Raw genomic sequence first — 22,980 nt, forward strand, 5'->3', positions numbered from 1 at the left:
AATGAGGTTTGTATATTGCACGTGTCGGGGGTTAAAAAAACCTTACTGAGAGGAACAACTTGGGTATGTGTGTGAGAGAGTGTGTGTGTGTGAGAGAGATAGAGTGTGTGTGTGTGTGTGAGAGAGAGAGTGTGTGTGAGAGAAAGAGAGTTTGTGTGTGAGAGAGAGAGAGTGTGTCTGAGAATGTGTGTGAGAGAGAGAAAGTGTGTGTGTGTGTGAGAGAGGGAGACTGTGTGTGTGTGTGAGAGAGAGAAAGTTACAGGGGGAGGAATGTGGTGTGTGTGTGAGAGAGAGTTAGAGAGAGAGAGGGAGAATGTGTGGTGTGTGTGTGTGAGAGTTAGAGAGAGAGAGGGAGAATGTGTGGTTTGTGTTTGAGAGAGTTAGAGAGAGAGGGAGAATGTGTGGTGTGTGTTTGAGAGTTTTAGAGAGGGGGGGGGAGAATGTGTGGTGTGTGTTTGAGAGCGTTAGAGAGAGAGAGAGAGAGAGAGAATTTGTGGTGTGTGTTTGAGAGAGTTAGAGAGAGGGAGAGTGTGTGGTGTGTGTTTGAGAGTTAGAGAGAGAGGGAGTTAGAGAGAGAGAATGTGTGGTGTGTGTTTGAGAGTTAGAGAGAGAGGGAGTTAGAGAGAGAGAATGTGTGGTGTGTGTTTGAGAGAGAGAGAGAGAGAGAGAGAGAGGGAGAATGTGTGGTGTGTGTTTGAGAGAGTTAGAGAGAGAGAGAGAGAGTTAGAGAGAGAGGGAGAATGTGTGGTGTGTGTGTGAGAGAGAGAGAGAGAGAGAGAGAGAGAGGGAGAATGTGTGGTGTGTGTTTGAGAGAGTTAGAGAGAGAGAGTTAGAGAGAGAGGGAGTTAGAGAGAGAGGGAGAATGTGTGGTGTGTGTGAGAGAGAGACAGTGAGTGTGTGTTTGTGAGTGAGAGTGAATGTATGTTTGTGTGTGGGGGGAGACCTCTTGTATAAAATGGCCAATCATGCAAGTGTTTACTCCAGCCTTAAGAAAGAAAATGAGAACTCAGGTTTTGGTGTGTGTGTGTGTGTGTGTGTGTGTGTTTAAGTTTAAACAAGGGCTCCAATAGGAATACGAGGCAAACACACATAAGCCTGTGGAGTTCTGCTGAGGATGACCGGGTTGCCGTCCAGGCGAATGTCCTCCAGCGGCTTCCGGTTGTAGTTCATGTCCTTCTGTTTGCAGAAGGTGTCTTCATGTATCATCTGGATGTTGTTGTTCTAAGGAAAAGAAAGAAATTAGAATTTTTATAACATCCGCTTTATAGTTATAATGTGTTTATAAAGGGAGGGAAAGATCCTTTATAGCTGTTATACATGGTGCCTAGGGTCTATCTATACATGGTGCCTAGGGTCTATCTATACATGGTGCCTAGGATCTAACTATACATGTAGCCTAGGGTCTATCTATACATGTAGCCTAGGGTCTATCTATACATGTAGCCTAGGGTCTATCTATACATGGAGCCTAGGGTCTATCTATACATGTAGCCTAGGGTCTATCTATACATGTAGCCTAGGATCTAACTATACATGTAGCCTAGGGTCTATCTATACATGGACCCTAGGGTCTATCTATACATGGAGCCTAGGGTCTAACTATACATGGTGCCTAGGGTCTATCTATACATGGAGCCTAGGGTCTAACTATACATGGTGCCTAGGGTCTAACTATACATGTAGCCTAGGGTCTATCTATACATGGAGCCTAGGGTCTATCTATACATGGAGCCTAGGGTCTATCTATACATGTAGCCTAGGATCTAACTATACATGTAGTCTAGGGTCTATCTATACATGTAGCCTAGGGTCTATCTATACATGTAGCCTAGGGTCTATCTATACATGTAGCCTAGTGTCTATCTATACATGGAGCCTAGGGTCTAACTATACATGGTGCCTAGGGTCTATCTATACATGGAGCCTAGGGTCTAACTATACATGGTGCCTAGGGTCTAACTATACATGTAGCCTAGGGTCTATCTATACATGTAGCCTAGGGTCTATCTATACATGGAGCCTAGGGTCTAACTATACATGGAGCCTAGGGTCTATCTATACATGTAGCCTAGGGTCTATCTATACATGGAGCCTAGGGTCTATCTATACATGGAGCCTAGGGTCTATCTCTACATGGAGCCTAGGGTCTAACTATACATGGTGCCTAGGGTCTATCTATACATGGAGCCTAGGGTCTAACTATACATGGTGCCTAGGGTCTAACTATACATGTAGCCTAGGGTCTATCTATACATGTAGCCTAGGGTCTATCTCTACATGGAGCCTAGGGTCTATCTATACATGGAGCCTAGGGTCTATCTATACATGGAGCCTAGGGTCTATCTCTACATGGAGCCTAGGGTCTAACTAGACATGGTGCCTAGGGTCTATCTATACATGGAGCCTAGGGTCTAACTATACATGGTGCCTAGGGTCTAACTATACATGTAGCCTAGGGTCTATCTATACATGTAGCCTAGGGTCTATCTCTACATGGAGCCTAGGGTCTAACTATACATGGAGTCTAGGGTCTATCTATACATGGAGCCTAGGGTCTAACTATACATGGAGCCTAGGGTCTATCTATACATGTAGCCTAGGGTCTATCTCTACATGGTGCCTAGGGTCTAACTATACATGTAGTCTAGGGTCTATCTATACATGTAGCCTAGGGTCTATCTATACATGGTGCCTAGGATCTAACTATACATGTAGCCTAGGGTCTATCTATACATGTAGCCTAGGGTCTATCTATACATGTAGCCTAGGGTCTATCTATACATGGAGTCTAGGGTCTATCTCTACATGGAGCCTAGGGTCTATCTATACATGGTGCCTAGGGTCTAACTATACATGTAGCCTAGGGTCTATCTATACATGGAGCCTAGGGTCTAACTATACATGGAGCCTAGGGTCTATCTATACATGTAGCCTAGGGTCTATCTCTACATGGTGCCTAGGGTCTAACTATACATGTAGTCTAGGGTCTATCTATACATGTAGCCTAGGGTCTATCTCTACATGGAGCCTAGGGTCTAACTATACATGGAGCCTAGGGTCTAACTATACATGGAGTCTAGGGTCTATCTCTACATGGAGCCTAGGGTCTATCTATACATGGTGCCTAGGGTCTAACTATACATGTAGCCTAGGGTCTATCTATACATGGAGCCTATGGTCTAACTATGCATGTAGCCTAGGGTCTATCTATACATGTAGCCTAGGGTCTATCTCTACATGGAGCCTAGGGTCTAACTATACATGGAGCCTAGGGTCTATCTCTACATGGAGCCTAGGGTCTATCTATACATGTAGCCTAGGGTCTATCTCTACATGTAGCCTAGGGTCTATCTATACATGGGGCCTAGGGTCTATCTATACATGGAGCCTAGGGTCTATCTCTACATGTAGCCTAGGGTCTATCTCTACATGTAGCCTAGGGTCTATCTATATGATCACATGCACTGAGACAATTTATAGACACCAGTCATCCTATAATGCATGTAGGGGACATGCAGTGGTGGCTCAAGATGTTAAAACTCTGGGTTGTTGATCAGAGGATCAGGGTTCAGGCTCCAGTACTGCCAAGCTGCCACTGTTGGGCCCTTGAGTAAGGCCCCTAACCCTCTCTGCTCTAGGGGTGATGTATTAAGCCTGACCCTGTGCTCTGATCCCAACCTCCAAAAAAATAAGAAAGACTTTGACTGTGCTGTAATGTCCATCCATCCATCCATCCATCCATCCAAGAATAGTCTAAACATTCTTCAATAGCTACTAAACATATAACATGCCTGTAACTTTGTAGGTTTAGAGTGACATTAAAAGGTGTTGAAGTCTGAGGATAGCTGCAACTGCTCTCAGTCAGTCAGTGACTGACTCTCTTAAGTTCTCTTAAGGTTTAGTGGCAAATGAAAGCATGTAGTGTACACATGGGGGCAGCACTGAGGTGGCAGTGCGGGTACCTGTAGGTGCAGAGAGCGCAGAGTCTCAGGCAAAGGGACGGGGATGTAGTCAATGCTGTTGTCTGTCAGGTAGAGGTAAAGTAGACCTGTCATGTCCTACACACAGGAAAAAATAAGTTAGAGAAATCAGTTGTTATATATTTGCTCAAGCAATTTTTTCCCCTCTTGAAATCAACACGATTAAAAAACACACAGCTTATCATGTTACCGAGTAAACATCTCGCTCTCCTGAAGACTCAACGATTATACATTTCATTTAATTACAATTATCATAAGCCTTAGTTTATCTGGAGGGTTTGTCGTACATGTCCCTGTGGAAGTCGACTAATAAGCAATAAATAAAAATTACTTTATAAATGCCACTCCAGTGACAGATTATATAATGCATTTTCTTCCCCTTTTACCTTGAAGGCTTCGTTCTGGATGCTGGTTCTGCCCAGATGGTTGTGACTGGCATCTACAAGGGTCATGGTGGCTGGCAGCGCTGGAAGTTGAGCCAATCTGTTTTCTCGTATTACCAGCTCCTCTAAAGCGGGCAGGTCGAAGAGAGCACCGTCTTCGATCTTCCAGATGGCATTATTTGTAAGATCGATCCTCTTAAGTTTGTCTTAATGGCCGAGAAAAAAGTTAGAAAGAAATCAATATGAATTTCTGGCCTGTTTTATCATCTTGGTATTGTACATACATACAGCATTATGCATGGTAAGCACCAGCAAAACCTAAAAATAATATTATTATTGCCATGTCTACACCGGTATCTGCTCCCAGATTACAGCACGCCCTCCACAATCATGGCTGACAAGGACTGCAACTCACGGGCATCAAAGGCACTGGCTACATCTCATTTTTGCAGGAAGTTGGCCATTGTAAAGGCTGTCATCCTTCCAGTGAACTGGAACGTTAGCTCCATAAAAAAAAATCCCAAAATGCACCACAATAGCCAGAGAGCATTGATGCTAGCTCTGTTTCCTTCCAAAACACTTATTTTTTCAGCTTTTCAGGTCAAAAAAACTGCCGGACGATCCGAAACCTCAGCCAACATCATCTACAAATGTAAATAGCTTTTTACTTGTTGTAGCTGATGATGAAATTTCCGGTAATAATATTTGGTAATTTCATCATCGGCTACAACAAGTAAAAAGTAACAGATATTGCATCATCGGGTAGGCGTGGCCTATTTGATAATCTAACCCTAACCCTAACCATAGTTTTTGGTTGTTTATTTGTTTTCTAAAATAAATCTACCTGTATGACTGTTTTGTCCTTCGTAGTATGCTCTTTTTTTTTAAAGAGGTCGTTTTTCCAAGACCTCTGGAAACACGGCCACTTTATGTCGTGGTAACGAAACCCCTGGAATTTAGTGAATGCCACCTGAGAAGCTTCAGAAACTCATGTACGCCATATACTGATACACCACCTAGGAAGCAAGAGAGCTCACGCTCATGTTCACTGCACCTAACCTTATACACTCTGTGTTGTTTTCACCAGTTATTACAAAGCCTTTCGAATATATTCTCAACTTGCTCTTGCCTGATTTAGTTCACGCTGTATCTAACCTTGGGGGGGCACGGTGGCTTAGTGGTTAGCACGTTTGCCTCACACCTCCAGGGTTGGGGGTTTGATTCCTGCCTCCACCTTGTGTGTGTGGCATTTGCATGTTCTCCTCGTGCCTCGGGGGTTTCCTCCGGGTACTCCGGTTTCCTCCCCCGGTCCAAAGACATGCATGGTAGGTTGATTGGCATCTCTGGAAAATTGTCCGTAGTGTGTGATTGCATGAGTGAATGAGAGTGTGTGTGTGCCCTGTGATGGGTTGGCACTCCGTCCAGGGTGTATCCTGCCTTGATGCCCGATGACGCCTGAGATAGGCACAGGCTCCCCGTGACCCGAGGTAGTTCAGATAAGCGGTAGAAAATGAATGTATCTAACCTTTGCTTGCACCCTGACTCTGTTTTCTGGACCTGACTGGATATTGTGGGCAACAGTTATCTAATTAATATTACAATATCCACACTACTGACAGAAATAATCAAAAGTATCATTGCATTATACCCAAACAGCCCTAGCAAACATTTCTTCAAATTGGAAAAAAAATATACTCAAGTAAACCTACTCAGGTTAGCGAAGTCTGATTTGTTGATCTTAGTGATCCTGTTGTAGCGGGCGTAGAAGTGAGTGGTATCTTTGGGAAGAGGAGGCACGTTCACCAGCTTCACATCATCACAGTACACAGATCCTCCCAGGCAGGTACACAGTAGACAGGTGGACATACCTTGCCACCAAACCAGTAAATGGTGTCCACAAAAAAGAAAAGAAAAAGAAAAAAAATAAACAATTAATCTGTAGTAATCTGTAGTTTCCTCAATTTGGTCCTCAGGAAACCCTGAATTGTCCAAGTGTTTGCTCCCTTTAATACACTCAACCAATTGAGTAAGAAAACTGAATCCATGTGTTGGGAGCTGGAAGAAAGTAAATTGTGCTTCATGTGGGGATCTCAGAGGACCGGTTTAAAAAAGAATTAGTCCTGAACTAACACTCTGAAAATGGTTGCAAATACATGAAAGCTAGTTTAAGACTTTCAAATTTGCATGCAGTAGCCTACTGTATATGTTTTAAACACTTGCAACAGCAAAATATCTGGATATATCTAGATATCAATATAAATATCTAGATTAGAAATATCTTTCTAATCTATAGTTGTTAACCCTTAAGGCCATTTAGTATGTGAAGAATTTTTATTATTTTTTGATAGTAAAATTAGGGATCTCCGGCTGGGGATAACTCATTCGGTTGTTAATCCGTCTAATCCCTCCATCGGCAATACTTTTTTAGTCAGTTTAAACTAGTCTCACTTCCAGATTTGCTGGAAATAATTGAGCATCTTAAGTCCTCGGGCTCGTCTTTGGATATTCTTCCTCCTTTTTTATTCAAGCAAGTTTTATTGATGTTGCTCCATATCTTTTGTTCATCGTTAATCGCAGTTTAGAATATGGCATTATGTCTGACTGTTTAAAGCAGTGGTCCCCAACCTTTTTATCGGCGCAGACCGGTCAACGCTTGATAATGTTCCCGCGGCCCGCTTTTTTTTTGGGAGTGGGGGGTGGGGGTGGGGGGGTTTGATTGTTTATATTTTAGATTGTTTTAATAATTTAAATTTAATTGTAAACATGCCTTCAAAATAAAATACAGTTACACCAAAAAATGAATATAAAGTGATTTAACATTTTAACTCACTACAACGCTAAATCAATGAGAACCCTGAGCTTGTTTCTTTGCAACGAGATGGTTCCATCTGGGGTAATAGGAGACAATGACACCCGAAGTGTGTTGCAATGTCCAGTTTATTCCGTTGTTTTGTTTTGGTTGCTGTCACTGCCGAAAACCCCGCTTCACACAGATAGGATGTCGGAAATGGCAATATCAGGGTATTCCGCCATGACTTTAATCCAGAACACCGGCAGAGTTTTGAACTTTCTAACGACGTCTGTTTCGTACTCATTTTTGCTAATTTGTGGGTAAAATTTGAGCAAACACAATATACACGTACACCAAGCACTGTTAAACATGAGCAAGTGCCGGTGAACAGAGAGAAGAGTGATACACACTCTCCACCAAAGCTACAACACCACTGCCGCTTGCAGCCGCTCAGCTCCGGATGTTTTAGCTGATAATTAGATAACTAATTTAGATTTTTAGCTGATAATTCAATGTTTGAAACATTTCAGTCAAGTTTTCGTGAATCCCATTCTACCGACACTGCACTTTTGAAGGTTCTTAATGATATTTTAAAATCATGTGATGATTATAATTGTATAATTTATATAAATAAATTGTCATCGGCATTGTCATTATGGATTAACACAGGGGCACAAATAACAGGTCTGAAAATAAAGACACCATTTACAAGCTGTTCCAATTATATGCAAGCAATGTAGAATTTAAAACATTAGACATTGTGTTAATGAAAGAATACTGACCTTAGTGTGCATGTCTCTTAGTGGAATATTCTTTTATTTTGCTAAATTCTATGCGGTTGTTGTAATTAACAATATTCATATTGGTTGACCTTAAGTGCACAATAGACAGATAGGACACTAACCTTTTCCATCAATTTCAATGATCTCAACATCAGGATCAGGGCTCTCAGGTAGCCCTGAACCTGTTGTACTCCCAGTCACCTCCTGGGGTGGGGTCTGGGTGGTGGAAAACAGCTCCTCCTCTTGTTACACACAACGTTAGGATGTTAGGAGAATGATTAGCACAGGGTTTGACAAAGAGATAAAGTGAGTAGAGTAGATCTTGAGATCTTGAACACAAATACACACATTTAACCCATAACAGCCAGTTAAATGAAGCACAAAGTTATGTGAGGAGAGGAAAATTATGTATCAGTAGATGTACTGTGTTAACATTACTGGATGAAACAGGAAATTGCTTTCTTTTAAAATGATCCAATATTTGTCTGTCGGACTACCTATGACTCTGAGGGTCTTTTTCAGGCTGTTGTGCTACCAAGTTGCATATATTAACAATATGATTTCTACGGGGCAAGTGAAATACTAACCTTCCTTTAGAGTAGGGGTGATTGTTACCCATTCATCAAACCCAGATTCCTCAGGAGGCCCTAAAGTCACAGGCTCCACAGGTTGCCCCGATTCCTCAGGGAATCCAGAGAACTCTTCAGGTTGACTGGTAACTGTAATGTAGATCTCCTCCTCTTGGTAAAGACAAGGTGATGTGGTAAGAGATCAATTAGACCCCCACAGTACAAGAAGAGGCCTGATAGTATGTTTGTAATTTTAGCAATAAAAACTAATAAGAACTTAAATATCAGAATAGAAACCATTCACCTGGCCAGCTAAACAACTAGTTATCCCACATTCTACACTATGGAGTATGCAGGTTTTAGGTGTATAGAATGCAGTGTCCACTACAGCCAATAGTACTGACCTCCACCAGGAACCAATGTTACCACAGGGGGTCCAGAGCCTGAGTCCCCAGAAACTCCAGAATGTTCCCCAGAATATCCGGAAATAACTTCCCGAGAGTCTCCAGAGTGCCCAGAGACTCCTGAAACAAATTCTTTATTGTCTCCAGAGACAAGAACATCAGAGACTCCAGAAACAATGTCTCCAGACTCTCCGGAAACAAAGCCTCCAGATGTTCCGGAAACTATGTCTCCAGACTCTCCGGAAACAAAGCCTCCAGATGTTCCGGAAACTATGTCTCTAGACTCTCCGGAAACAAAGACTCCAGATGTTCCGGAAACTATGTCTCCAGACACTCCGGAAACAAAGTCTCCAGATGTTCCGGAAACTATGTCTTCAGACACCCCGGAAACAAAGCCTCCAGATGTTCCGGAAACTATGTCTTCAGACACTCCGGAAACAAAGCCTCCAGATGTTCCGGAAAATATGTCTTCAGACACTCCGGAAACAAAGCCTCCAGATGTTCCGGAAACTATGTCTTCAGAAACTCCGGAAACAAAGCCTCCAGATGTTCTGGAAACTATGTCTTCAGACACTCCGGAAACAAAGCCTCCAGATGTTCCGGAAACTATGTCTTCAGACACTCCGGAAACAAAGTCTCCAGAGTCCACAGAAACATCATTTTCAGAAACAAAGCCACTAGATATTCCTGAAACAAGTTCTCCAAGGACTCCTGAACCAGAGCCTACAGAGCCTTCAGAACTAATATCTCCAGAGCTTACATCTGCAGACCATCCAGAAATAAAGCCCCCAGAACCTCCAGAACCTCTAGAAGCCATAGGCTCCCCAGAATGGTATTCTCCAGCATCAGGAATTTTTCCAGAAATCCCTGAATCTGCCGAAGCCTCAGAACTCCCAGAACTCAGCATGTGCCCAGAACCCAAAATGTCTCCAGAGATATGACGGATTTCACTGGGCATCAGACGCGGCTCTTCCTCTTGTTAGAGACAAGATTAGGTGTTAAGAGACAGATTAGAACTGCATGATGACAATGATTTAGTTTAGACTGTTAGAGATGATGGGAGCAATGGTTTAGACGATGCATTGTAAGGAAGCAGGGTTACAGAATTATGAGAAAATCAAAACATTTAACCAATCAAACTGCTAGTTAAATGAATATAAAGCAATTTTATGTTGCAAAGTGTTGGTAAGACAGTAGTGTGTTTGTGTGTGACTGGGTTGGTGTAATACAGACCTCCTGGAGTGTCCGGTCCCATTGAAACCCCTCCAGAGCCTGATGGGATGAGTGAAGGCATTATAGGTATTTCCTTTTTATCCCCCCTTTCATTTTCCACTTCCTCTTCTGGTTCCTCTTCCTCTTCCTCTTCCTCTAGTGAGGCTGTATGTGCGGGGCCGTAGTCCTCTGGGGACAGAGTGCTAATCTCAATCTGCAAGAAAAAGGGAGGTAAATCATGTGTTGATATGGCTAGTGTCTTTCATTCATTCATTTTCTACTGCTTATCCGAACTACCTCGGGTCACGGGGAGCCTGTGCCTATCTCAGGTGTCATCGGGCATCAAGGCAGGATACACCCTGGACGGAGTGCCAACCACTCACGCAATCACACACTAGGGACAATATTCCAGAGATGCCAATCAACCTACCATGCATGTCTTTGGATCGGGGGAGGAAACCGGAGTACCCGGAGGAAACCCCCGAGGCACGGGGAGAACATGCAAACTCCACACACAAGGTGGAGGCGGGAATCGAAACCCTGGAGGTGTGAGGCGAACATGCTAGCCACTAAGCCACCGTGCCCCCCGGCTTTTCAATTTTAAATGTCTTTTTGAATGCCATTAAGACGGATTTGAGTAAGATGATGATAAAAACATGGATGATAATTATTAACTGAACAGTTGCCACCTGGTAGGTTACACTATAAAAGGAAAAACATGGTATCGTCTATATAATTTTATTAGAGCTATCCATAATTGAATTGTTCTTAATATGGAATATTTTCAGTTGCCAGTGCTGCTCACTCCCTGTTGAGTTCTTGTTGACTAGTCGTATGAAGACTTGCAGGGAAATGACGACATTCTGCTAGCATGTTGAAATGTTTACTATAAACCACTTTGGCTCTGAGTGACTTATGAGCCGTTCATCAGGTTTATCGCTCCTCCATCAATGTAAACTCTACCTGCAAGTTGGGGAAGAATACATCCTATATATCTGCTACTTGCCACTGAACAGATTAGTTGAGATGTACATTTGCTTACTGTGCAGTGATTCGGATGTGGACACAACACTTTAAGTTACTTATTTAGTCCTTAATTCTGAGTTTAATCTATACCAAGTGCTACACTCAGTACTCAGTGGTCAAGCACCCACTGCAAGTGCAATAAAATGCTTACATATATTATATATATCCCTTTATGACCACAGTGTACCCATCTTCTGATGGCTACTTCCAGCAGTTTAACGCGTCATGTCAGAAAGCGCGAATCATCTCATACTGTTTTCTTGAACATGACAATGAGTTCACTGTACTCAAATGTCCTCCACAGTCACCATATCTCAGTCCAATAGAGCACCTTTGGGATGTGGTGGAACGGGAAATTCGCATCATGGATGTGCAGCCGACAGATCTGCAGCAACTGCGTGATGCTATCATATCAATATGGACCAAAATCTCTGAGGAATGTTTCCAATACCTTGTTGAATCTATGCCACGAAGGATTAAGGCAGTTCTGAAGGCAAAAGGGGGTCCATCCCGGTACTAGTAAGGTGTACCTAATAAATTGGCCCACATTAACGCAAATTTCTAATCAGCCAATCACCTGGCAGCAACTCTTGACATGGTCAAGACGACCTGCTGCAGTTCAAACCGAGCGTCAGAATGGGGAAGAAAGGTGATTTAAGTGACTTTGAACGTGGCATGGTTGTTGGTGCCAGACGGGCTGGTCTGAGTATTTCAGAAACTGCTGATCTACTGGGATTTTCACGCACAACCATCTCTAGGGTTAACAGAGAATGGTCCGAAAAAGAGAAAATATCCAGTGAGCGGCAGTTCTGTGGGCGCAAATGCCTTGTTGATTGCCAGAGGTCAGAGGAGAATGGTCAGACTGGTTCGAGCTGATAGAAAGGCAACAGTAACTCAAATAACCACTCGTTACAACCGAGGTATGCAGAAGAGCATCTCTGAACACACAACACGTTGAACCTTGAGGCGGATGGGCTACAGCAGCAGAAGACCACACCGGTACTAGTAAGGTGTACCTAATTTATAATATAATAATATAAAATATAATATAAAATAATATAATATATATATTTTCCTCAACTTGATAGAGGGATTTACACGGAGATGGCTGAACCTAATGAATAAGAAAAAGACCAAAAACCAATCCTTATACTGTCAGCGCGCGGGGGTAAAAACGGACCCAAACGCATAACAGCTTAACAAAAACGGGGTTTATTAACTTAAAAAACACGAAACAGGACAAAGACAAAACCAGACATGACGACAGCAGCAAAAGACAACAGAGGATTCCGCACTGCACAAGGCAACGCGGCTCAACTAAATAGTACAAATAATTATTTAGACATAAGGGACAGGTGTGCAGAGGCGGGGAGGAAAAGACAAGGGCGGAGCAGACACGTGAACAAGAAACAAACAAAAGGCACATGGCCAAAGTCCGGGCAGAGTCCTGACAGTACCCCTACCTCGCGCCAATCTGTCCTGACAGTCCCGACGGGTCCAGGTGGGGGGAGCAAGGCACACGGAGAGGCAGGTGGGGGGAGCAAGGCACACGGCAAGGCAGGTGGGGGGAGCAAGGCACACGGTGAGGCAGGTGGGGGGAGCAAGGCACACGGCGAGGCAGGTGGGGGAGCAAGGCACACGGCGGCGCAGCCAGAGTGGCCGAGCGACGTCCACAGCCGAACAGGAGGGCTGAGCGACGTCCACAGCCGAACAGGAGGGCCGAGCGACGTCCACAGCCGAACAGGATGGCCGAGCGACGTCCACAGCCGAACAGGAGGGCCGAGCGTCCTCCACGGAAACCGGATGTGAAGCGACGCCCCACACCGGACAGGTGCGGAGCGATGTCGCAGGACACCGAAAAAAACAAAAAAAAACAAAACTCGGGCTGGTGACATGGCCCGCACACAGGAAGTGAGGCGGCGCCCCCCCGCGGAGAAACCGGAAGCGGAGCGGCGTCCCTCACTGGAAAAATGCGGACCGATGTCACCAAAACCTCGAAGTCCAGGGAAAAAAAAAAAATCCAATAAGAGAAATAAAATACTCCCAATCGGCCGGTCCAGGCTGCAGCTGTCCTGCTGGGTCCTGGTCTGGCGGAATCCTAAATAGTACAAACCGGTCCGGGGACAGGTGTGCAGAGGCGGGGAGGAAAAGACAAGGGCGGGGCAGACACGTGAACAAGAAACAAACAAAAGGCACATGGCCAAAGTCCGGGCAGAGTCCTAACATATACATCTGAAAAGGCTGCCTGTCTCAGCATGTAAGAACATCCTGAGACAAGTAAGAGACTCGTTCACACTGCTAATGGTATCCAGAGCAGCACAGTGACAAGGCGGTTATTTCAGCTATCAGAGCCATTAAAGCACCACACCGTCTCACACCCAGTAACGCTAATGGACTTTAGATATGAGGTGTAATGGCTTTACTGGTCACACACTTTTTAGCAACAAATCCAGTTCCACCAAAAAAAAAAAAAATAAATGTGTAAATTGGATCCAGTTCTGAACCTCTGATGTATCAGTTTTGCAGTTTCATGACAAACCAGAATGTGGCGCCATGAAACCACATTCAGCTGCATACGTGTCTCAGACATGCTCAAAAAAACGCTCAAGTCTATCATCGACATGTGAATGGTCCTTGTGGAACCAAGACATACATGGAGGCAGAAAATCTTTTCCTTTCCTGCACAGCGATTCTTTTGACCAAAGTAATCAGACTTTTCTCAATGAGAAAACAACCAATTTGTCATAAAAACTAAACCTACCGTGCTCAGTGTGTATTGTATGATTAGTATGAGTTATGAGAACATCATAACTAGAGACTAAACAAATTCCATTGCTGGGCTAAATGAGTGTTTAATAAGTATAACTAGAGTTTCAGTGTAATAACACCGAAAGCTTTTGAGAGACAACAAGGCCTGACTCTGTGCTAGCTGTTAGTCTACCCCGCCTCATGACCATCAGCCCCCCAACCTCCCAGCTCCCAATGCAAACACACATATCTGTTGGGAGACGAGAAGCGAAAAGGCAGGCTAAAATAAGCCGGAGAACCAACACGTTACAGCCAACACATACACTCATGCTAAATCATGATATATAGTCTATTATAAATCTTCATATGCAGCCAGGAATGTGAAATGAACTTCACTGAGATGATCTGAGGTCACAGAAGTATGAGCAATGGACAAAACAAGGCCAGTGGTCAATGTGAGTCACACATTTGTCAGAGTGTTTTATCCACAGAATGGATTTTATTCCATTTTATTTTCCAATCTAGCAACCAAGCTTGTCGACTTTACTATGTCTACTTAAGTTTATATCAGTATATCCATCTATTCATCCATCCATCCATCCATCTTTTGTACTGATTATCCTACCAGGGTCACACAGGGGATCCAAGGGGACTCAGGGCACAAGGAACACCCTGGACCAACCCATCACACACACTCACACATCAATTCACACACTACAGGTAATATAGAAATGACAATCAGCCTGCAATGTATGTCTATGGACCGGTGGAGGGAACTGGAGAACCTGGAGGAAACCACCAAAGCACAGAGAGAACACACAAATGCCCCATGAGGTGAAGGGCTAAACCACTAATCCCCAGTGCCCCCGTATATCAGTACATATATTTAGAAAAAGTACCAAAGGTTTTTGATCCTCTGTATAAAAATGTCATAACATGAAACAGGATTCATGGTAAATACTCTAACCCTAAGTGAAGAGACATGTTTCTGACTTTATTTCAACTTCAGTAAGAATTAACAAGCCGGTCCCAGGAAAACTGGGCACAGTGTGACAGAGTCCACCCTGTAACACACACACACATGCACGCACGCACGCACGCACGCACGCACGCACGCACGCACGCACGCACGCACGCACACACACACACACACACGAATTAGCAAGCCGGTCCCAGGAAACCTGGACACAGTGTGACAGAATCCACACTGCAACACACACACACGCGTGCACACACACACACGCACACACACGCACACACACAAGAATTAGCAAGCCGGTCCCAGGAAAACTGGGCACAGTGTGACAGAATCCACCCTGCAACACACACGCACGCACACGCACACACACACACACACACAAGAATTAGCAAGCCGGTCCCAGGAAAACTGGGCACAGTGTGACAGAATCCACCCTGCAACACACACGCACGCACACGCACACACACAAGTATTAGCAAGCTGGTCCCAGGAAAACTGGGCACAGTGTGACAGAATCCACCCTGCAGCACGCGCACATGCACACACACACACACACACACACACTCACTTAATATTAAAACTGTATATTAGAACTGTAATAAAAACTGATCTTATAAACAGATGATATCTGTTGAATATCTGATGGAACATGTTTCATTTTACTCTTTATTTAATTGTCAATAGTAGATCAACTCTTGTAAAATATAACTTTACACAAACCTGTTGCAAACTGTTTTTAATCGAAAACTGTGACCCAATGTATTATTTTGCAGAAAATCTTTCATTAGGTTTGGAATGGTTTTGGACAATTCGAAAAACCTTAAGATCTCTCGCAAACCCCTGAGCGTGTTACATTTACGGCACTTGGCAGACGGTCCAGAAAGGTCCAGGCTGATTGACCAGGTTTGTTGTACACCATCGAATCAGATTGCGGTTATACAGAATATCGGCGCTGCCTTCACGTAGCTACTGTAATCGCAGCCGTGAAGTTATTGCGTTTAACCTAATGATTGTCACTGCGATATTGCCTTTATTTGGCAATAATGTGGACAATTCAGACACAATATGGCCAACAATCCTGAAGAACCTATGCTAACTTTATAGCTAGTTGGCTAGCTAACGCAAGTTTTTTGTACATTCCTGTTAAAGGTGCAGTCGGTAAAATCTTTCTACCTTTTACAAACGTTTTATCTTCATCTTTAAAGTCAAAAGGTCAAAAATAGTCTTTTTTTGTAAATGTTTATTTAGTATGTCTGTTGTTGATGTCGCTGACTCTACGATAGTAACAGTTTTGATCCAGGAAGTTTTACATGGGAAACAGACCGAAAATACTGGCATTCTACCAACACCTTTCTACCAATCAAATGGTCAGATGAGAACTGACTGTTTTATAACAAAATATCATGGATCTTAGTTTTTTTCTAAAATCTTCTGTCTTCTTTTGATTTTTGTCTGGTCTATGTCTAGTCTTTTGGGTTATAAATCCTTAGAGTTTATGCAATAATTTAAATCTTCAGCTGCTGGTACCAGTTGGAAGTAATTCTGGAAAAGACAAGGAGAGGATTAAAAAATGTATACATGCACTTTTATGTGTTCTTCTACTATACATGAACTTCTATGGAGCTGAAATCCTCCATTTATTGCTAAAACACATGACACACAAAACCTGCCAAAAAGAGCTAATAGCTAATGACATAAAGCAGAACCATGTAAAAGCAAATGAGTCAGTGCTAACCTCCTAACCTTCCTCCCTCTCCCATTATCCATCTCTCCCTCTGTTCCTCCCTTTCTCGCTCTCTTTTTTACTGATTTTTTTTTTTACAAATATATTACATGTAACAACTCAGACTGTGTTAAAATATTGAACACACATTAAATATCCCAGGGATTCAAGCTCCTAGCCTTCTAGTTGGCAATCCGCCACCTTGGTAATTCCACTACGCTACCACATCCCTCAAATTAATGAGTAAACGTAAACTTTTTATTCGTATGTTTAAACATACACTTGGTACCACACAACGGTTCTTCCTGTCGAGGCCAAAGAATGATGTTTCATCAAAAACATAATTGGGACCGGATCACTTTCCTGCTCTTTTATCTTATCTGTTTATGTTTCGAGGGGGCACGGTGGCTTAGTGGTTAGCACGTTCGCCTCACACCTCCAGGGTTGGGGGTTCGATTCCCGCCTCCGCCTTGTGTGTGTGGAGTTTGCAAGTTCTCCCCGTGCCTCGGGGGTTTCCTCCGCCGGTCCAAAGACATGCATGGTAGGTTGATTGGCATCTCTGGAAAATTGTCCGTAGTGAGTGAATGAGAGTGTGTGTGTGTGTGTGTGCGCCCTGCGATGGGTTGGCACTCCGTCCAGTGTGTATCCTGCCTTGATGCCCGATGACGCCTAAGATAGGCACAGGCTCCCCGTGACCCGAGGTAGTTCGGATAAGTGGTAGGAAATGAATGAATGAATGAATGAATGAATTTAACATCAGTATTTTTTAACATATACAGTACAACCCATAGGCATTGTAATGACATGCTTTGATACTTTTCAACTGTCTGTCATAAAAAAGAACCAAATTAGAATAAAAACACTATACATGTAGGTAGATATAGAGAAATAGAGAGAAAATATAAAAATCGAATATAAAAATACAGATCGGTGGCAGATGTGTTTAGCGGTAATGCAAAAAACAGTATGCAATATGTGCTGTGCAAAACTAGCTGAAGTACTGGGTGTTGTTCAGACAAGTCCAGATGTCCAGGTTCTAGGTGTAGGCTTGAAAGTCCTGCAGAAAGCAGCTCCTCCTCATTCTCTCTGAGTTTGCCTTCAGGGAGCTCAAGTGCTTCCCAGACCCCAAACCAGTCTGTTTTTAAACTATTTACATGCAAATGAGCTGTAAATAAACATTTCTGTGCTAATGCGTTCAGCTAACATCAGTAAGTGGTTTGAATTGATATATTCCTGTAAGCTGTTTTGCAACAAAGTGTGTTAAAAGACATTTGTAAATCATTTATACTGTAGGTATTATTACAAATTTCATACATATGCTAATCCCTCCTATATCTATAATTGACCCAAACTTCAGATCTTAACATTTGACCTGATTATGAGTCTCTAACGATATCAATTAGGATTATTGCTTGCTAAATATCTGCCAGATTGAACATCTAACAGTTACCAAACACACCTGGAACTGAATCACTCAAAAAAAAGCTGTATGACAGGCAAGAAAAACCAAACAGATGGATATATCAACTTTTCCAGATGACTGTGCCAGAAGAAGAGGAAGTGAGCCAACAGAAAAAAATGGATAAGTCTCAAATATTTTAAATTCTTCACGTTTCACAGAAAGATCTCTGCTATATTAAATCAGCTCTTTCTACCAGAGTAATGGAACAAAAGCAGAATATCTGTAGACAAATGACTTCAACTTAAAGGCTTGAGTATATTTACACAACAGTACAAACAGTACAGTCCATAGTGTAGGCTACTGTACATTGAAATGAAACACAACACCACCGCATGTCCTTATTCAGTACATAGAATCAAGTAACCACTCATTCTTTACAAATGCAGATCTATGTGTAAAGTATACAGATGTTTAAGTACGGAATCTTTAAAAAAAACTCCATAATGTCATGCTGTTGTATGGAAATAATGAACAAGTTACTATAATTATACTGAACAGGAATACTTTAGTATAAATGCACACCTTAAGTGATATTCCTCTTATACCACAGCAGTTTGCCAAGACTAATATTTTATATTCGTTAAAATATACTGCATATTATAGTTTCCTTCACCAGACTTTAAAGTTTCATCATAAACACTTCACCATATCAACAACTGCACACTTAATCCGTTTGTCTGGAGCATCTCCCATTCATCCCTCACTCAAGTCCCAGTATAAGTTGTTACTATAGAAACATTACAACAAATGCATTGATAGAAAATTTGTTGCACTTGTTTATGTCAGACATGGACAAAAATGAATCAAATCCAAATTCAAGAATTTTTGTTTCACCTCTGTGCAATTTTATATTATATACAAAATATAAGGGAGCACGGTGGCTTAGTGGTTAGCACGTTCGCCTCATACCTCCAGGGTTGGGGGGTCGATTCCTGCCTCCGCCTTGTGTATGTGGAGTTTGCATGTTCTCCCCGTGCCTCGGGGGTTTCCTCCGGGTACTCCGGTTTCCTCCCCCGGTCCAAAGACATGCATGGTAGGTTGATTGGCATCTCTGGAAAATTGTCCGTAGTGTGTGAGTGTGTGAGTGAATGAGAGTGTGTGTGTGTGCCCTGTGATGGGTTGGCACTCCGTCCAGGGTGTATCCTGCCTTGATGCCCGATGACGCCTGAGATAGGCACAGGCTCCCCGTGACCCGAGGTAGTTCGGATAAGCGGTAGAAGATGAGTGAGTGAATGAATGAATAAAAAATATAAAAAGAAACAAAAAAATAAAACGGCTTGTTAAAGTCGGGGGGCACGATGTTTGAAAAATGCTTCAGAAAACTAATCGGGCCGACTAACAAAACAAACGTGTAGCCAATTAGCATAAAGGGGCGTGTCTTGTCAATATGCGGCGAAGAGAGTGTTCAGTGCGCATGTCTGATATTAGCATAAAGGGGCGTGTCTTGTCAATATACGGCGAAGAGAGTGTCCAGTGCTCATGTCTGACATTAGCATAAAGGGGCGTGTCTTGTCAATATGCGGTGGAGAGAGTGTTCAGTGTCTGACATTAGCATAAAGGGGCGTGTCTTGTCAATATGCGGCGAAGAGTGTTCAGTGCGCATGTGTGACATTAGCATAAAGGGGCGTGTCTTGTCAATATGCGGCGGAGAGAGTGTTCAGTGCGCATGTCTGACATTAGCATAAAGGGGCGTGTCTTGTCAATATGCGACGGAGAGAGTGTTCAGTGCGCATGTCTGACATTAGCATAAAGGGGCGTGTCTTGTCAATATGTGGCGGAGAGAGTGTTCAGTGCGCATGTGTGACATTAGCATAAAGGGGCGTGTCTTGTCAATATGCGGCGGAGAGAGTGTTCAGTGCGCATGTCTGACATTAGCATAAAGGGGCGTGTCTTGTCAATATGAGGCAGAGAGAGTGTTCAGTGCGCATGTCTGACATTAGCATAAAGGGGCGTGTCTTGTCAATATGAGGCAGAGAGAGTGTTCAGTGCGCATGTCTGACATTAGCATAAAGGGGCGTGTCTTGTCAATATGAGGCGGAGAGAGTGTTCAGTGCGCATGTCTGACATTAGCATAAAGGGGCGTGTCTTGTCAATATGAGGCGGAGAGAGTGTTCAGTGAGCATGTCTGACATTAGCATAAAGGGGCGTGTCTTGTCAATATGCGGCGGAGAGAGTGTTCAGTGCGCATGTCTGACATTAGCATAAAGGGGCGTGTCTTGTCAATATGCGGCGGAGAGAGTGTTCAGTGCGCATGTCTGACATTAGCATAAAGGGGCGTGTCTTGTCAATATGAGGCGGAGATAGTGTTCAGTGCACATGTCTGACATTAGCATAAAGGGGCGTGTCTTGTCAATATGTGGCGGAGAGAGTGTTCAGTGTGCATGTCTGACATTAGCATAAAGGGGCGTGTCTTGTCAATATGCGGCGGAGAGAGTGTTCAGTGCGCATGTCTGACATTAGCATAAAGGGGTGTGTCTTGTCAATATGCAATGGAGAGAGTGTTCAGTGCAAGTGTGACATTAGCATAAAGGGGCGTGTCTTGTCAATATGCAGTGGAGAGAGTGTTCAGTGCAAGTGTGACATTAGCATAAAGGGGCGTGTCTTGTCAATATGCAGTGGAGAGAGTGTTCAGTGCGCACGTCTGACATTAGCATAAAGGGGTGTGTCTTGTCAATATGCAATGGAGAGAGTGTTCAGTGCAAGTGTGACATTAGCATAAAGGGGCGTGTCTTGTCAATATGCGGTGGAGAGAGTATTCAGTGCACGTCTGACATTAGCATAAAGGGGCGTGTCTTGTCAATATGCGGTGGAGAGAGTGTTCAGTGCACGTCTGACATTAGCATAAAGGGGCGTGTCTTGTCAATATGCGGTGGAGAGAGTGTTCAGTGCACGTCTGACATTAGCATAAAGGGGCGTGTCTTGTCAATATGTGGCAGAGAGAGTGTTCAGTGCACGTCTGACATTAGCATAAAGGGGCGTGTCTTGTCAATATGCGGCGGAGAGAGTGTTCAGTGCACGTCTGACATTAGCATAAAGGGGCGTGTCTTGTCAATATGCGGTGGAGAGAGTGTTCAGTGCACGTCTGACATTAGCATAAAGGGGCGTGTCTTGTCAATATGCGGTGGAGAGAGTGTTCAGTGCACGTCTGACATTAGCATAAAGGGGCGTGTCTTGTCAATATGCGGTGGAGAGAGTGTTCAGTGCACGTCTGACATTAGCATAAAGGGGCGTGTCTTGTCAATATGCGGTGGAGAGAGTGTTCAGTGCACGTCTGACATTAGCATAAAGGGGCGTGTCTTGTCAATATGCGGTGGAGAGAGTGTTCAGTGCACGTCTGACATTAGCATAAAGGGGCGTGTCTTGTCAATATGCGGTGGAGAGAGTGTTCAGTGCGCATGTCTGACATTAGCCACTGCCGTTACCTCTGCCTCGGGTTCTAGGTGTTGAACGTCGTCTTCTGCGTGAAACGGAGCTAAACCTTTCACGGTACAACACACAGTACTACAAAAACACATTTGTATTACCATAGTATTACTCATTGTGTTCATTTACTGATAAAAATATCCCCTCGGTCAGCTGCCCCAACAGGTTCAGCCATAATAGTTGCCTGGGTTACGTATGTATGTGTGGGGCGGAGCTATAAAACAGGGGTGACACCCATTTGGGTTAGGGGTGTGTTTGTTTTGGTGATTTCAAATGTCAACATTGGTTTTTAAACATCATGCACCTCACCTTTAAATCCTTACCAACTTGCATGGCTACCACATACAGTATCCTTTCAGCAATTACTCAGTTGCACTTCAAGATACAAGTAAAGATCTTGAACTCAAGATGAATTTGTAGAAATTTAATAAACAGTGGTTTGGTTAGGATTGGATTTCACTTTCATATAATGTTATATAGCCTTCTAAGTGTCCCAACCTGAACCTAAACCTTAACAAATCTTCAAGCATGAAAGCTTAACATGTTCTGATTTTAAATTTCAGTTCAATCGAATATGCATTTTAATGCTGTTGTATACATTTTAACTTAACTTTACTGGCTACTTCTGCTTTTATCTTGAACAAGGTTTGGTTTGATCACGTGGGTTTTCCTTGTGTGTTACGGAAAGGAATCAGTTCAGAGTAAATAATCTGAGACACCTTTTCAAACTTGGTTTACGAAATTGACTTTAAACATGCCTACTAACATAAAGTCACACTATAAATGGCCTAATGGTTAGAGAGTTTGACTCCTAACCCTAAGGTTGTGGGTTCGAGTCTCGGGCCGGCAATACCACGACTGAGGTGCCCTTGAGCAAGGCACCGAACCCCCCCAACTGCTCCCCGGGTGCCACAGCATAAATGGCTGCCCACTGCTCCGGGTGTGTGTTCACGGTGCGTGTGTGTTCACTGCTGTGTGTGTGTGTGTGCACTTTGGATGGGTTAAATGCAGAGAACGAATTCTGAGTATGGGTCACCGTACTTAGCCGTACGTCACGTCACTCACTAATATCTGTAGACAGTCAAAGCATTAAACTGTTCTTACAAATGAATTAGTTCTTATCTTGGAAAGGATTTTCACCCTCAACCCACAGCACTTTCAGTTCCCCACCTCAGGTTCATCCGTGGTCAGCTCATCGTAATATTCGACGTCCATCTTTTCCAGGTCGTCATCGTAGTTGTCTGGTTCTGCTTGTCTGGTGTTTCTTGAGGGAAAAGCCAAAGCCATATTCAGGACCAGAAGTCCTAAAACTAACCTGCATGGCATCATCATCATCATCCACCTGTCAGAAGGAAACGGCTGAATGAATGAGGGCATACAAACATCTCACCAGATTAAAAATGATTAGATTCACATAATTACACTGCAACTTAGTTTCTCCAGGATTTTTTTCGATCACCGAAATCTACACAAAAATTAGCTGTTTTTTTTTTTTTGT

The 22,980-nt window shown here is 43.4% G+C and overlaps 1 protein-coding gene across 1 annotated transcript; it reads right to left on the bottom strand.

Moving 5' to 3' along the window:
- Positions 1 to 1,050: 1,050 nt before the first annotated feature.
- On the bottom strand, positions 1,051 to 22,769 carry epyc (epiphycan). Its single transcript, XM_060889231.1, has 9 exons — positions 22,653 to 22,769; positions 10,143 to 10,335; positions 8,910 to 9,884; positions 8,524 to 8,676; positions 8,059 to 8,178; positions 6,073 to 6,231; positions 4,367 to 4,569; positions 3,963 to 4,058; positions 1,051 to 1,221 (listed from the first exon to the last, which is right to left on the bottom strand). The coding sequence occupies exons 1-9, from the start codon at positions 22,767 to 22,769 to the stop codon at positions 1,051 to 1,053; spliced, it is 2,187 nt and encodes a 728-aa protein (XP_060745214.1).
- Between the last annotated feature and the right edge of the window lie 211 nt (positions 22,770 to 22,980).

This window comes from Tachysurus vachellii, chromosome 16, assembly GCF_030014155.1.
Source record: "Tachysurus vachellii isolate PV-2020 chromosome 16, HZAU_Pvac_v1, whole genome shotgun sequence".
Classification (NCBI taxonomy): domain Eukaryota; kingdom Metazoa; phylum Chordata; class Actinopteri; order Siluriformes; family Bagridae; genus Tachysurus; species Tachysurus vachellii.